The sequence below is a fragment of the Mastigoproctus giganteus genome, chromosome 4, assembly GCF_048544385.1.
Source record: "Mastigoproctus giganteus isolate SK-2022 chromosome 4, ASM4854438v1, whole genome shotgun sequence".
Classification (NCBI taxonomy): domain Eukaryota; kingdom Metazoa; phylum Arthropoda; class Arachnida; order Uropygi; family Thelyphonidae; genus Mastigoproctus; species Mastigoproctus giganteus.
This window is the reverse complement of record NC_143578.1, coordinates 32149940-32166526: the sequence shown is the minus strand read 5'-3', so window position 1 is coordinate 32166526 and position 16587 is coordinate 32149940. Positions and strand designations below refer to the sequence as shown.

The 16587-nt window shown below is 34.1% G+C and overlaps 1 protein-coding gene across 1 annotated transcript in view; it reads right to left on the bottom strand.

Moving 5' to 3' along the window:
* LOC150086579 (cytosolic 5'-nucleotidase 3-like) overlaps window positions 1-16587 on the bottom strand; it is a 55694-nt gene that overhangs the window by 13606 nt on the left and 25501 nt on the right. The window contains exons 5-6 of the mRNA XM_090371466.1: window positions 10518-10603; window positions 5340-5429 (exon numbers count right to left, since the gene is read on the bottom strand). Coding sequence (XP_090227592.1) covers window positions 5340-5429; window positions 10518-10603 — 176 coding nt within the window. The remainder of the gene's footprint in view (window positions 1-5339; window positions 5430-10517; window positions 10604-16587) is intronic.

Genomic DNA, 16587 nt, shown 5'->3' with positions numbered 1-16587 from the left:
TGGGTTCAACATTATTGTGGTGTGCATAATTAACCTTAATGGTTCAATGCACTCTCTCATTGCTTCCTTCATGATTACTAAGTATACGTTGTCAACTCCAAGTACCTTACTTGCCTTTATGTTCAAAAGATTTTCTACACACAATAAACAATCTGTAATTTTGATATTGCTAATTTTCACACTGCTCAGTCTCACTCATGTAGCCTTTCCTCACTACGAAGAGGGTCTTTCATGTGTAAGGAGTGATGTGAAATATCTGTTCAGTTCATCAGCTGGGTTACCTAAGACATTTCCACACCCATTATTGCAGGGATCCATCTGATTCATTTTCTTCTTTTTTCTATTCACACACATGAAAAACTCCTATCTCCATTCTTTGCTCTCGTAGACAGTGATTTCTCATATTCAGCTTTTGCCAACCTCACCTTTTCTATGGCACTATTACAGACAAGCTTGTAGTTGTCATAGGCTTCCATACTTTTCATTGCTTTGTAACTGTCCTATGCTATCTTTTTCTGCTCCCTTACACTGGTTTAATCTATATTCCTTTATCTCAGCATCCTCCTTGTGCCATATTTTCTTAATGGTATATACAGTGGATTCCGGTTATTTGGGCCATCAGTTAATTCGGGCAGCCATTTATTTGGGGCAAAACTTAAAAAACAGAACCCAATTGAGAAAATAGCCGGGGTTTACTTCGCTTAATTGGGATAACATGCCGTTTAATTGGGGCAGGAGACCACAGCACTGGAGATTACCCTACGATTGTCTCCAACTGTACCACATGGTTCGATCGGATTTCTGGAGGTCACAACCATAAAACAATAAAAACAATTAGCAGTCACCTGTTTATTGGGCTTTTCTGTTAGTGCAATCTATCATAAACGGATAGTAAACTCGATCTTATTGAATTTGTGATAATACTGACAGCTGGAATTCTGTGGGTTATTATGGTGAAATGTGTTTACACTTCCATGAAATCTTCAATCATATAAAAAAATTAATTTTCAGTATCTTCTCTTCATTCCTATTTATAAAGCTTCGTAACTTGTTACTCCATTCTCACTTGCACGAATCGCATTACTTGCAATTTGTGTGTGCTGTGTTCTTTGTTATTGATAGTTTATCTTTTTACTGTTTTAAATTTTAACCCCCACCCACAAATGTCAGTGAACAGAAATGCCAACTAGTTAGTACAGTAAACCCCCGCTATTCGTGGGGGTTACGTTCCTGAGAAATGCCGCGAATACCGAAAACGCGAATACTGAGTTATGGCTCCCAGAGTAATAAACGGGTTCCATTCCAAAGTACGAAATATATAAGAAAAACTAGTCTAAAATTTTGTCTATGTATGTATTATATGTACCTTCATAATATGACTATGTACATAGACAGTACTTAGTGAAATGCAAGCATATGGCATCGATATGAAAATAAAAAACAATTTAATATTAAATGTAATATTTATTAGAAATTTCAAACAAATTTTTCAAACTAGCGCCTTTGCTAGCTAAAAAACTTATCCAGCCAGTGCTATCGACAGTTTCGCTAAAGTGTTGATAAAGGAGTTTTGCCTTTTCATGAATGATGAGTGAATTTAACGGAATTTTATTTTGAGTTCGGTCTTTTATCCACAGATTTAAAGCTTTTTCCATTTTTTCTAATTTAACATCACGAGTTACAGAGCAAATTTTTGAAGCAATTAGCGCGTTTTCACGGACACTACGGCGGATTTTTTCTTCCGATTTTTTGATTGATCGTACCGTTGACTCATTGATTTTATAATGTTTTGCCACTGAGGAGACACTTTCACCATTAGAAATTTTATCTAATAACTCAATTTTATTCGCTAATGTCATCACCTTTGATATTTTCACATTTCTCTTGTTATTCGTAGCCATATTTTTGTAGGGGTTAGAAAGAACTTGTCCACAACAAAAAGTCACTTTCTTCCGTTAACACACTCAAAAAAGTCTGTTTTGCACTGCAAAACGGTAGATTTATCATTTTTGTAAGCATATCAATTTATAAATTGATAAATTTATTCAATTTATAAGCATATAAATTAAAAGCAAACGATGAAACCTTCCATGACAAGCGCATAACACATACTGAACAAGGATTAGCGAGAAACATCCACGCTAGCGATTTTGTCACCCCTCTCCCCCCACCCACTGAGCACTGTTTTGACTGGGAAAGATAATTTTAGCCACGCCCATGTTTTTTTATGGCGGAAAATATTCACGGCGCTTTAAAATTCACATTTTTTTAGGTTTCATTTTATATTAAACTGGCGATCGCGAATACAGATACCGCGAATAGCGGGGGTTTACTGTATTTACATATTACAGTATGTATTAATTATTTGATTATCATGTATATTCTTCCGATTTTCACATATCATTTAATTTTTTAATTTGTAAGGTAATAAAGGGTAAATTTGTGCTTAATATATCTTTACTTTTATAGCCTGTGGATAATATTCCTCCTATTTTTGCTAATTAGAATCTCTGTTTAATAGAATTAAATGTATTTTTAGCTTTTTTTTCGTGAAACTTTGGATAATTGGGGCAGCCTCTTAATCGGACCAAAATGCACTAGTCCCAAATAACCGGAATCGACTGTATATGCATTCATGGCTTCTGTGATTATTATTTTAAAGCTATTTCATAATTCTAATGTCAACTGGACATTAGAATTATGGAATACCTGGCAACCCATGTCAGCTGGGTGAATCTCCTTAGATCCTATGTGCTGACCAAGACCATAACTTCCCCCTCTCCTGTCTATACACATTGTATTCTCCATGTCCAAGTCGCACCACATTTCTGATATCCCTACATCTGCACTTGATGATTTAACCAAAAGGTTCTTAAACTAATATACTGTGCCCCTTTAAAATATTTCATAAAATTCATACCACCCAATCTTCCAGAACAAGTGCAAATAAACAGACTTCACAAAATTTATTTATGAGTATATGAACATTTATAAATTAATACAAATTGTATATACTTCAATATATTTAATCCTTGTGCCATATTTTCTTAGTGGTATATACACTGTGCTGCTACTTTATTAGGTACACCTACCTAGTAGCGTGTTGAGCCTCCTTTAGCCTTCAAAACAGCCTGAATTCGTCTAGACATGGATTGAACCAGATGCTGTAAACATTGCAGGAATGGAGTACCATGCAGACATGAGTGTGTCATGCAGTTCCTTGAGATTCGATGGAGGTGTGGGCCTACAGCGAACAGCCCTTTTCAGCTCATCCCAAAGATGTTCAATAGGATTGAGATCCGTGGACTGAGCAGGCCACTGCAGCAAAGAAAAGTCATTGTAATGTTCCTAGAACCATTCCATAGTGATTCAGGCTTTGTGCACCAGCGCATTATCCTGCTGGAAGTAACCATCTGACTGAGGATAAACTGTCAACATGAACAGATGCACTTGGTCAGCAATGATATTTAGGTACGATGTGGCATTCAGACGTGAATCTATGGGTATCAATGGACCCAACGTGTGCCAAGAAAACATTCACCACACCATAACACTGCCCCCACCAACTTGCACAGTAGTGGTCAAACATGAGATCTATGGATTCATGTTGTTTTCGCCAAATTCTGAGCCTTCCATCAACCTTATGCACCAGGAACTTTGACTCGTCAGACCAAGCAACTGCTTTCCAATTTCCGATAGTCCAGTGCTGGTGTTGCTGTGCCCACAGGAGGCATGCTCTATTGTTCTTCATTGATAACAAAGGTACGCGATGTGGCCGTCTGCTGTTGTAGCCCATTCGCGACAAAGTGCAACTATGGTCTGTTGTGATATTTTGTTCTGCGCACCAAGGTTGTATTCTGACGTGATGTGCGACATTGTGGCCCATCTGTTTGCTACAATTCTAAGCCATCCTCCTCTGACCTCTCTCATCAACAAGCGATTTTCTTCCACAGGAGTGCCATTGAGAGGATTTTTTCTGTTCATTGCACCATCCTCGATACACCCTTCAAACTGTGGTGCGTGAAAAGTTCAGGAGAACTGCCGTTTCAGAGATGCTTTGTCCAGAACATCTTGCATCTACTACCATGCCACGTTCAAAGTCTGTTAGATCACTCCTTTTCCCCATTCTTGCTACGGTTTGTAAGCTTAACTGATACTAGAAAGGTCGTTCTGCTGCATTTATATCCACAACTGTGGTCATGTGACTTTCAGCGTTGTGGGACAAGCCATTTGTGTGCACAGCAGGGGTGTACCTAGTAAAGTGGCAACACAGTGGATATGCATTCATGGCTTCTGTGATTATTCCATAATTCTACATTAGAATTACAGAATACTTGGCAGCCCATGTCAGCTTGGTGTATCCCCGTAGATCCTATGTGCTGACCAAGTACATAACTTTTCCCTCTCCTGTCCTGTCTATACCCTGCCCAAAACCAAAGTGTTCCCCTGATGGGGGGTACACTACCAACACTTTGGGATTAGCATACAATGTGCCTGGCATTAGCATACAATGCAAGTATATGGGTGCCTATTTTTGCTCTTAGTAACCCTAACAGCCCATATAGTTGCTTGTTCCATGAGGAACTCCACAAGGCTTGCACTCCCACACATTTTGCTCTCCAGGTTGGTGAATGTCTAAAATGAAGCAGTGCACGGATCAATTTCACCTCTGCTTGTGGCTGCTGTTAAACTATTAGTCCATTTATTCCCCATCCCCAAACTATCACTTTTCTGAAAAACCTAATGATGAATTGATAGCATCAGCAAATATTCTTGCACCCTTTCTATTTAAGTGTATCCCATCCCTGTAAAAATAGTCTCTCCTGTTAACAAATACAGCACATGTTGAGAAAAATTCTATCCCTTGAACCTGAAAACAATTTCTCCAGGGCCAAACTGATTGACAGTTGATGGCAGAGAAGAAGAAACTTGTTCTTCCAATTTTGTTATGCTAATCAGAAATGCAAAAATTTGATGAACCACTAAAGTCTTCTTAGTGGATAGGTTCTAAAATTAACTTATATTAATATTAAAACCATACCATTGTTATCATGAAATAGTATGAACTGATACAGCCTTCAGAGGATATATTATCTTGGTGTTTGTCTGATGAATGTGACACAGTATACTATGCTCCCTTTCTTTCAAACTGTAATCATTTCTAATAGAATAGGTTCAAGCATGACCCAAATCATATAAATGAAGTTTTGTTGAAAAACTAAATACAAAGAGTAATTTTTGCTAATTCCAATAATTTCAAGAATGTTCACTTTTCAATCCAACCTGGAATTAATTATTCAAGCTAAAATGTTACTACCTGTTTTTAAGGTTATTCTTACCTGAGCATGGCAGAAGATGATTCAACCATCTCAGAAAAGTCTGATTTTTTAATCCCACCATGCATTAGTAAATTATGCGACTGAGTGTACCTATAAAACAATAAAAATTTATAAAACTGAATATTTATATATAAAAATTGTAAAACAAATTACTGCTCATCAAAAGTCTTCATGCAACTTTACTTTCTTATATGTACAAGAGATAAAAGATAAATGATGGGTGAAAGCATAACTTCTACAAGTTTCTGTTTATTCCATCAGTTACTACTCTCTATGAATGGTATATTTGCTGATGTGGAAAAATTTTACTCAAGTTGATCCATACAGGGAATGCCAACAATAAGAGAATATTTATCATTCGATTTTTCTTTAATAAAGATCTCAAAAACCATGCAGGTGGAACACTAAAGTCACACTTCCAATAGATAATTTTAATGCTTTCAGCAAATGTCTTGATAACTATTGTTGGAGGAAGTGCTGTCTATTGCAGTTTACTGAAGATCACAGTGTGACTTTAGCGTACAGGGACTAAGGTCAAATTTTGTGCTGTACACAATGAAATTTCCATTCCACTCCGAACAACAATGCGTCAGCCTTACAAAAAAAAAAAAAAAAAAAAAACACCCACAACTAATGAATCTGGATAAGGGATTAAAACGACAAATAGAAATTTATATAATTTTAAATAAATACAAACAGATGTTAAGTGCATTACTGTGCTTGCTGATCACAAAACACAGGGAATGTTCTGTAATACTGTTATTCACATGTTCACCTTAGAGAGGCCGCTGTAGCCTAGTGGTCAGGCGTGCAGGTGCATAAGTACACGTGCCTTGAGTGATCGGGGTTCAAGCCCGTGACTGCTGAATATGGTGCTGTTTCTTGTATTCTGTCTATCTTGTGAACTCCTCTGATCATTTGGCTGTCCCGGAGTATAAACAGAAAATTTATTATTTATTTATTTATTTTAAATACTGTTATTCATAGTTCAGCCTAAGCTCCTAATACATTTTAAAATGCATAGCCTCAATAGGCAAAACCACTAGCGTTTAAAAAAAATCAGAGACACTGCCCAGACAAGTGTTACCTGTGATCAGCAAATGCAGTAATACACTGCATCTTCTTGTTTTTATTTAATTTCTGATTAAATATTCCCTACAACCCTATATATAATAATATAGAATTGTAGTTTTGAAGCCTCACACAGACTAATAATATTTCTTATTGTATTAATGCAATCAAACAAGCATTTCATCAGAATGTATTGTTAGCTTTTAAAAGAAATACGACAGCTTGGGCTCATCGTTTTTCCAAAAACAAACAAAAACAGCTTCTGATATCTCCCTGAAACAAAATTATTTCCTAGTGGTAAAAAAAAAAACATGATAATCTCCAGCCAATTCCACAAAATCTCTTTTATCAGTTTTGTGGAGTGATAATATTTATGATATACTTGGTATGGTTGCTAGGGTGAAATAAATTTACAACTTCATCAACAGAGATATTTATATCACCTGATATACTTATAATCATGTATCAGCTGATACATGATTATAACTGCTATATTAACACAATAATTAACAATAAGGTTGTGCATATTTTGTCACAGTTATAAGGGCCCAATCCACAAATAGCCCTTAAGTGTAAATAAAGATTTTGTTAACCCAGTTCCTCAAAAGCATAATCCAATCTTTTTTATATTTTCCTATTATCAAAAATAGGGATTTTTTTTTAAAGAATTAAGTCATCAAGCAATGAACTCATATGAATTTTTTTTTATTCCTGAAATAAGATGATCAAATCATTCAGATGGCATTTGTTGAGTCATCATATGGGTGCAGTTTCCTCTCTCATTTTATTAAATTTGAAACAGGAATAAAGTCATCTCGTACAAAGTGAATTGACAGAAGTGGACCAGTTTTTCAGTCCCTACTCTATTTCTACTGGATTAATTTATGATGAGAAAGTTAAGTGCTGTTTATTCAAAAAAACTAATGGTGAACAATGGCATTACTTAATGCGAGTAATATTGCAGCTGTTATCCTGGAACCATTTCATTTTAGTTAACCCATATTTCAAAAAAACAAATCCATTTTGAAATCTGTGAACAGAAATTTTCATGTCAAACTGCATTGAAATCTTGTTAAATTAAAATTGTTGCTAACTTTAAGAACAAGCTTTCATTTATTATAATTATATTTAAATGCATTATGCAATTACTGGGTTTTATAAATTTTCTTCAAAATTAAAAATTTAATTTTGTAAATGTACTTACCTTATCTCTCTTTGTATGATTTATAATACATAAAATCTGATTATAAAACTAGAAAAAATCTATCTTGGGATAAACTAAAGAGTCAAAACCAAATCACTTCTTTAGTCAACATAATTCTGTATTGACTGCAGTCATAATACTCTTATATCAGAATGGACTCTGACTATCTTTGTAATTTGTACAGGTTCTAAACACCAAATACGGAGGATGCGGAAAGGTCAGGGAATGACCACCGCATATCCCAGAGCAATACGGCCTTAGTTGCTAATGCTCCTAAAAACCAATAACAACAACAACAGGTTCTAAAAGTTAATTATGAATGATGTACATGAAAGGGTTACAGGAAAAAAGATAGATATTTATAAGGTATAATGATAAATACTTTTAAATACTTCCAATTTGACAAGCCAATACCACTTTGCTAGCTACATACATATAAAAAAAAAAAAAAAAAATTTTGAATTGTTCAGCATTAAACCTTGACAATCATCCTATATTTTAGATATGATCTATGGATGCTGATGCTAAATGCAACAATTTTGAAAAAGAGAGGCATTTTGGTTGTTTAGGTTAAGCTGAGGCAGCTACAACTACAAAGCATCAATATACTGTGTCTGTAAATTGCATGTATTTTATGGCCAGTTTTTGCCTGCTCCGTGAAACGAAAAATCTGAGTTTCCAAGAGAGTGGGGCGGGGAGGAGTTGCCTCAGAAAAATTAACTTGGTCATAGCGTGAAAATATTTTTTCATAGAAAACAAAAATTCTTTCTGTCTAATGAATGAAATCTATTCAAGATGCCAATGAGTAAATATTAAATGATGCATGGTTAAATATGACATTAACTTAGAAATTTAGAGATTTTATGCTACAGTTAAAAAAAAAAAAAAAAAAGGTGTAAATAACTTTGTTATAGCAATTAATCCTTATTTTCAGTAAAACTGATTGTATGGCCCTTTATTTTCTGTATGGGTACATAATACACAATACCAAATCAACCTTTTTTTTTTTAAAGTTTTGCTGTTACCATAATGATATATCACCACTCAGAACTAGAGTCATAAAGCATTGATACACACTACATGCCAAATCAAGAAACCAGAGTTAGAGGGCAGAATATTTTCCATTTCTTCATTCATCACAAACTTTATATGATGGTTAAATGGAATAACTTGAGAAAATTCCTGCAACTGGGAATTTTCTTTAAGGTGCTCCAGCTCATTTAAGTGCCACATTCAATTTAGCAATCTCTCTTTATGAGGCAACAATGCTTATTTTTTAAATGGTTGGATTTACACTATGTACAATTACTCCTTCTCATCTGGAGATCCTGAAACTGTGTGCTTCTGTATATTTGTTTAAAAAAAAAAAATAAATAAATAAATAAAAATAAATAAACTTGTGTGCTTTGGTAATAAAAAAACAAAAACCCAGAGAAATAAAAACAAAATAAAACATTTAGAACTACTATTTATACTATGTAAACCTTAATAAATACGAACACTTTCTTGCAAACATCAAGAAAGCAAGAATTAAAAATCATCATTATATGTACTGTTGAAGATGAAAATAAACTGCACCTTAATTGACTACACTCAGTGTAAGAAAAATTGCCTCATCCTTAAAAAAAAAACTGTAGACTGATTTATCTGTTCAGATTTAGTATCCAAATAAGTTTTTTTTTTTTTTTTTGTTAGTTGTTGGCTCATCGGCTTCTGTGGCCATAATGCACCTCCCAAAGTTTTTGCACTACTCTGATCCAAGCCTGAGGAGGGATTCGAACCCACGACCTTTGGGTTGCCAGGCAGGTACTTTACCCACCCAGTTGGCCCAAATAAGTAATAGTAATGGCAAAAAATGATCAAAATATTAGAACAAAAGATCTTTATTTAATGCAAAAAGCCAGTGTACAAAATATGATCTCCATCTGGCAACTTCACAAACCATCATGTGTCATGGCACTAATTAAAAAAAAAAAGCAAAAAAAAAAACAAGTGCCTGGTAATGGCTGATATTCCTTGTGGAATATCCCTCCATGCATAGGTTAACTGATTCCTTAATCTTGCAGTGTCACTGACTAGTTTACCACAGTAATTTAAAAATTCCTTAAATTTAAAACATATCATTACAATTATGTCAGTGTAAATTTTTATATGCTACCAATATAGTCCCCAGTTTCAATTTGAATCTGCAATTATTTTAAATGAGATATACAGCTATAAAAAATCTGGGGTCTACATGAGGTCTGGGCATCTTAAAAGGCTTTCTGACAAACTTATTTTTTATAATCGGGTTCAGTAGCGGATTAAGGTCGGTTGAGGCCCCGGGTGCAAGAAAATATTGGGTCCCTTAAAAAAAAGAGAGACAGGGAAAATAAAAATACATGTTAATCATTTTTTAAATAAATAACAAATATTAAGTACCATTAATGTTTTATTTCCAATAAAATTTGAATATAATATATGTATAATATAATTAATAATAGCATAATAATAATCACAAAGTTTTGAACTAATAGTTGAACATATTAGTTCAACTAATTTGTTGGGGTTTTGCATATAAAGTTGGAGTTTTGCGTGGGCCCTTCAGAAGTCGGGGCCCAGGGTGCATGCCCACCGTTAAATCCGCCTCTGATCAGGTTTCCATCTAAACTAATAAAGTACATAATTATAATATGTATGCTACATTCCATTAACAAATCCAATGGCTCTTATCTTGTTTATATTTACTTCAAACTTATAGTCTCCTTGACCATTTGCATATATCATTAGGATATACTGACATGTACAATTCTGAACAGTTACATCACATTTTTAGGGGTGGGACAACTCTGACACCGAGTGTATTTTGTTCATTCTAACTCTTCCAAAAAATATATGGAAAAAAAAATAATAAATAAACTTACCAGTCTACCATATATGGTATCTTTTCATCAATTGATAGGTGTGGATCTATTTCTATAGGATAATACTTTTCCCAGAGAAGTTTAGCCTGAAATAAAGCAATTCTTTTGGTGAAATACATTAACAAAATAGTATTAAAATCAATATCACTAGCATTCCTTATATTTCTTTTCCAAACTAACTACAGTTGGACCTCTCTTTAATGAACTTCCATATAGCGAACTTTTTTGATTTCTCCTTGGTCATTACATTGAAAATAGTTTCCGTATAACGAAGAAAATTTCCATACAACAAACTAATTTCGAGAAACCTGGGTACACACTGTTCGCACCTCTGGCAATAGAGCTGACACTGTAGAAAGCACGAATTAAGAGCTAAAAGGATTAAGAATTAACCACTTTAGCTTTTAATAGCTAAAGGCTTTAATTCTTAACAGCATTCCAAAATTTAGTGTTGCCCGTAAAGCATTTACTGTAGCGAGAAGTCGCACTTGGAAACTGCTATTGGCAAAGATTAAGGAATATTCCTGACATGGACAATGGCTCTGGTCAACCTGTTTTCTATTTCAAGCACTCTATTAGAGAATTATAAGTGATTTTCCTTTATCCCAGAAATTCACCTGTTGTTTCACAGAAATGAGTCATCCACACCTTCACTAAATTTTACCTATCTCTGTATGGTAGGTACAAGTGGTCTGTAAATCAGTTTTGTTTTAGCTGCTGTGCAAGTAACCTTACAATGTCTAAGAGGAAATCCTTGAGTGTAGTGGAAAAAGTGGAAGTGCTTAATAGTGTAGATCGGGGTATTAAAAAAAAAAAGAAATCGGTTTAAAATTCAGTAGTGTGTCACTCATTCTGAAAAACTGTGTTTCGATTCTCAAACTGTTTGAGGAAATGGGACCCAGTCGGAAGTGTGTGAAATTATGCCTGTATGAACATGGGGATGAAGCAGTTTTTAAGTGGGAGAAGTTGATTCGAGACCAAAACATGCCAATATCAGGGCCATTAATAAAAGAAAAGGCTACGGAGTACGCATCTTTTCTGGGGCATAAAAACTTTCCAAGCCAGTTCTGGTTGGCTGGAAAAATTTAAAAAGCGCCATGGCTTACTTGAAAAAGTTGTTTCTGGTGAAAGTTGTAATTGAAGAAGACTGTACCCACTGGAGAGAAACAGTTTTGAAAAAAATTATGGAGGACTACGAGCGCAAAGACATATTCAACATTGACGAAACAGGTCTATTTTATGTGGTAAAGATAGTAAGGAAAGAATTACAGTCTTGGTTGGTGCAAATATGGCTGGTAATAAAAAACGGAAGCTTTTAGTAATAGGCAAAAGTAAACAACCTTGATGTTTCAAAGGAGTAAAGTCGTTAGAGTTGGACTACAACTACAACAAAAAAGCTTGGATTTAAAGTGAAATTTTTGAACAGTGGATTTTAAATTTCAATAGAAAGATGACGAAAGAAAACAGAAAAATCGCTCTGATTGCCGACAACTGCCCTGCCCATCTTCACTTGGTAATTTCAAAACTTACAAGTGTGAAGCTTGTTTTCTTCCTTCTGAATAATTTGAATTAACTGCAACCAATGGATCAAGGCATTATCAAAATGATAATGCCTTGGTCCATTGGCACTACCGAAGGCACATACTGAAAAAAAATTATACTCAGAACAGAAACCAACCAACCTATAGATTCTGTTATAGATTTTCGGATGTGCATATCAGAGTTGACAAAAGTGTGGAGTCAAGATGTGCTGGAAACAACGATTAAGAATTGTTTCGTAAAAGCAGGTTTTGCTAAAACGTCAATTAACAGCGATGAGAAGGATGAACTGCTACAAGACATTGAGCAACCTTGGGACAAACTCCAAGCGAGAAGTTTGATCAGTGCATAAACTGTTCTTGAAGAATTTTTAGGAATTGATAATGATGTCATAGTAGCGACTAAACATCTGAGTGACTCCAACATTTTGGAGAGTATTCAAAGAACTAATGACAATACTGATGAGATGAGATGGATGAAAATGAGGGCAACGAAGGCAACATTAATGCCAGAAAATATATTTGAGTGCATAAACAAATGCGAACATTTTTATGAACAATGTACAGTAAAATCCAGTGTACAACAAAAAATAACCAAATATTTCACGACATAATTCTTAAAAGTGTACTAATATATTGTGTGCATCATGTAAGTAGTCATTACTGTATTAATTATTTATTAATTTATTAATAAATAATTAATACACACATTATGTGTGTATTAATAAATTAATTGTTTTAAAACATTAGAAAATTTATTCATTCCCACTTATTTCTGATTTATTTCCCATATTTTACTGTATTTCTGAGTTGAAGTACAATATTTCTATATAACGAATTTTTTAAAGTAAACAATTGATTTCGTTATATGGAAGTCCGAATGTATATTGTGTTGTTCTATAGACTGTAGCTTTTAAGATGTGGAAGAGGCTGAAATGAAGACAGATATTATTTTTATTATTTTATTTCATTATTATTAGCCATATGATGCAAGGAAGCCTGAGGCTTTTGCTGCACCAGCCAAAAAAAAAAAAAAAAAAATTCTGAATTACCCTGAGAGAGAGAGAGACAGAAGTAGAAGGGGATCATCACCAAGAAAGAGAAGAATGATGATATCCAGCCTAAGGACCCTGGGTGTGCCAAGCCCATACTCACCAGATGTATATGATTAGAAAGGAAGAAATTAAATATAACTATAGAAAGGAGCTTGAAGGTAATTGAAGGGAAAGTTATAAACAAGAGACTGGGAGGAAGAAGAAAACTGATAATGTTGGATAATTTGGTAGAAATTGATGAGCACTGAAATGAAGGAGAGATCTAGAGATATGAAGAGATAGAGAAATGGTTGAGTTCTGGCTGTAATGGACTAGCCATGCAACAGAGAACATGACAATATTTGTTCCAAATATAAATACACATTTCTTTTTGTCAGTGATATCAGAAATTCATATAAGAACATTATTATGTAAGACATTGTTGCTTAAAAACTTTCCACACATAAGAAAATTTATCTGAAAAATGTGCAATGAATTCATGAAAGCCATGTTAATATTTCTCTTCTCTGAGAATAAAGAAATACATTTTTCCTTTCAAAACTTGGAATATTTAAAGACAATCATTTCCATTTCTAAAGGAAACTGAAACACAAGGTTATGGGCCCTTTTTGAGATAATTAATATGTCTTTATAACAATTGGTTGCAAATATTATTTTAAAAGTTGTGATAATTTTGACATTAGAAAAAAAAAAAAAAAAAAAAAGAGTAAATAAGAAAATACTAATTATACACTTCATTCCTCACCTAGCTGACTATCCAGTTAAGCTATGAATTTCTTCAAACTGTCAGTCTCAACTACCTCCAGAGGCAACTTGTTCTGGCGATCAACAACTCACTGGCTAAAACAAAATTTCCTATAATCAAGTCTAAATCTCTTCTCCTGTAATTTGCATTTATGGCTCCTAGTTCTGGAATTCTTTATAACAGTGAAAAACTCTAGCTTCTTTCATTTTACTAACCTCCTCTCAGAGTCAAACTTCAAACAAGTCTCCTCTAAGGTGCTTGGTCCCAAGCTCTGTAAATCACATAATCAAAGTCTCTTTCCTCGTATGGCAGCCTTTTGCTGATCTCACTGTGAGAGCTACCCATCTTTGGACCCTTTCAAGAAGCTCAATGCTCTTTTCCGGATTAAGTTTCCATACTTGGACAGAGTATTCCAAATGCAGTCTTACAATTACCTAATACAGTGGGATTATGACCTCCCTATTTCTACAGGATATTGTTCAATAAATAAATTATATGACACCATGAGCTTTCTTGGCCACTCATTTATACTAATCAAAAAACTTCACACCTGAGCGTATCATAACTGCCAGAATCCTTTCTTCTACTTTTTTTTAATTCAACCCCACAAAGTGTAAGTTATTTTGGGGTTGCTATTCTCCAAGTGTAGGCCCTTGCATTTTGCTGCATTAAAACATAGCTGCCAATTTTCTGACCATTCTTGAAGCCTGTTCAAGTTATCCTGAAGGAGCGCTGCTTGGCAGTAATCATTAATGATACTCTCAATCTTTATAACATCTGCAAAATTTGACATCACACCATTTAACCCTTCGTCAATACTGTTTATGAAAACCAAAAACAACAGTGGTCCAAGAACTGATCCTTTTGGGACCCTACTTCTGACGTAATACTAATCCAGTGTTTCTCAACCTTTTCGTTGCTGCAGCACATTTTTAAAGATGCTAAAATTTTGAGGCACACTACAATCTCTACTATACTCGTATATTCACAAATGGGAAGTTATTTCTGTTGGGTATATTTAATAATAAACTTATTTGTGTAGTATAGGTGAACAGATCTAGTACTAGTAATCAAAACGTGAAGTCACATTGCTTGCCGGAAGGCACTTGGATCGCCACAACATAAATAAACAAATTTTTTGTATGAATTAATTTTTATTATATAACTTGGATTTATTAATATTTTTTTAATTTGCATTTTTCTGTAGCATTCTTGAAGCATACTTGTGGCACACAGGTTGAGAAACACTGCACTAATCTAAACAAAACTGATTAATCACAATCCTCTGCCTTCTGCCCTGCAGCCATCCAAAATCCATATTAAAATCTTTCCATAGTATGAACCAGAGCTGCAATGCTCAATACGTTCTACGTTGATATCAATATTTGTAAAATAATAAGAGAAGTTTACCTCAACATAATACATAGAACACTTCTGTATGATAATCTCCAGCAATTAAAACGAAAAAAATCGAAAATCTAACATTACAGTAAAAAATAATTAAAAATCAATTGAACACAATTGATTTTGGTTTCGGTTTAATTGCTGGGGAGTATCATACAGTTCTACATATTATATTGAGGTAAACTTCCCTTATTATTTTACAAATAAAATCTTTCCAGTAATCCCAACATTTCCAACTTATACAGTAGCCTGTCATGAGGGAATGGGTCAAATGCCTTGCTAAAATCCAAATACAGGTAGTTCTTGACTTTGAGTTAATTTGTTTCTGGCGTGCGCTCTTAAAAGGGAATTAAATCCCACAGACATAATGTTAAAAACAGAGGTTACATTCTCAACAATGAAATTAGTTAGCTAATTAGTTTGTTTAAACAATGAGTGATTTATCCAAAGAATTAAAACAGTCTGCAAAATCAAGCAAATTATAATAATAAAGAAATTATTTATGACTTACAAATTTTAAAGAATGGTTATTCTTCAATATCAACTAAATGCACACTCGTTGATCACTCATTATTGGCTCGGCACTCGTTGGTTTGTTGCACAAGGAGTTGTCTTCTTCAGAAATGCTTCAAGAGGCATTTATTTCCAAGATAATCTTCTCTTTTCTTTATAAATTTCAATAGCATGCATAAGCATTTTTTAACAGAATGCACAAATTGCAACTAGCATTAGCATTAGTAGAGGCATATGATGCAAGAAAGCAAGCTTATGCATCAGCAAAAAAAAAAAAAAAAAAAACCCCACTCCAAAAAAAAAAAACCCACACTCCTCTGTTCATTCCAAATAACTGTCCAGCTCAGCCTTAAATTTATTTAGGCTATCAACTTCCACAACAAAAGATGGAAGTCTGTTCCACCAATCAACTACCCACTGGCAAACTAACACGATTTGCATGGAGTAACAAGCTTACGAAGCTAAAAAAAAAAAAAAAAAAAAAAAAGGAATGAAGAGAAGATTCTGAAAATTTATTTGTTTTTTATATGATTGAAGATTTCAGTAAACGGGAAACACATTTCACCATAATAACGCAAAAAAACACACAATTCCAGCTATCGGTATTTCCGCAAATGCAATAACATCCAGTTTACTACCTGTTTATAATTGCTTGCAGTAACAGAAAAGCCCAATACATCGGAAAGTGCAAATTGTTTTTATTGTTTTATGGTCGTGACCTCCAGAAATGTGTTTTAGAAAAATATCACAAAGGCATTCAAAAATTGGTTCGTATAACAGAACATATGATAATGATGAAAGTGTAGTGCATTTAA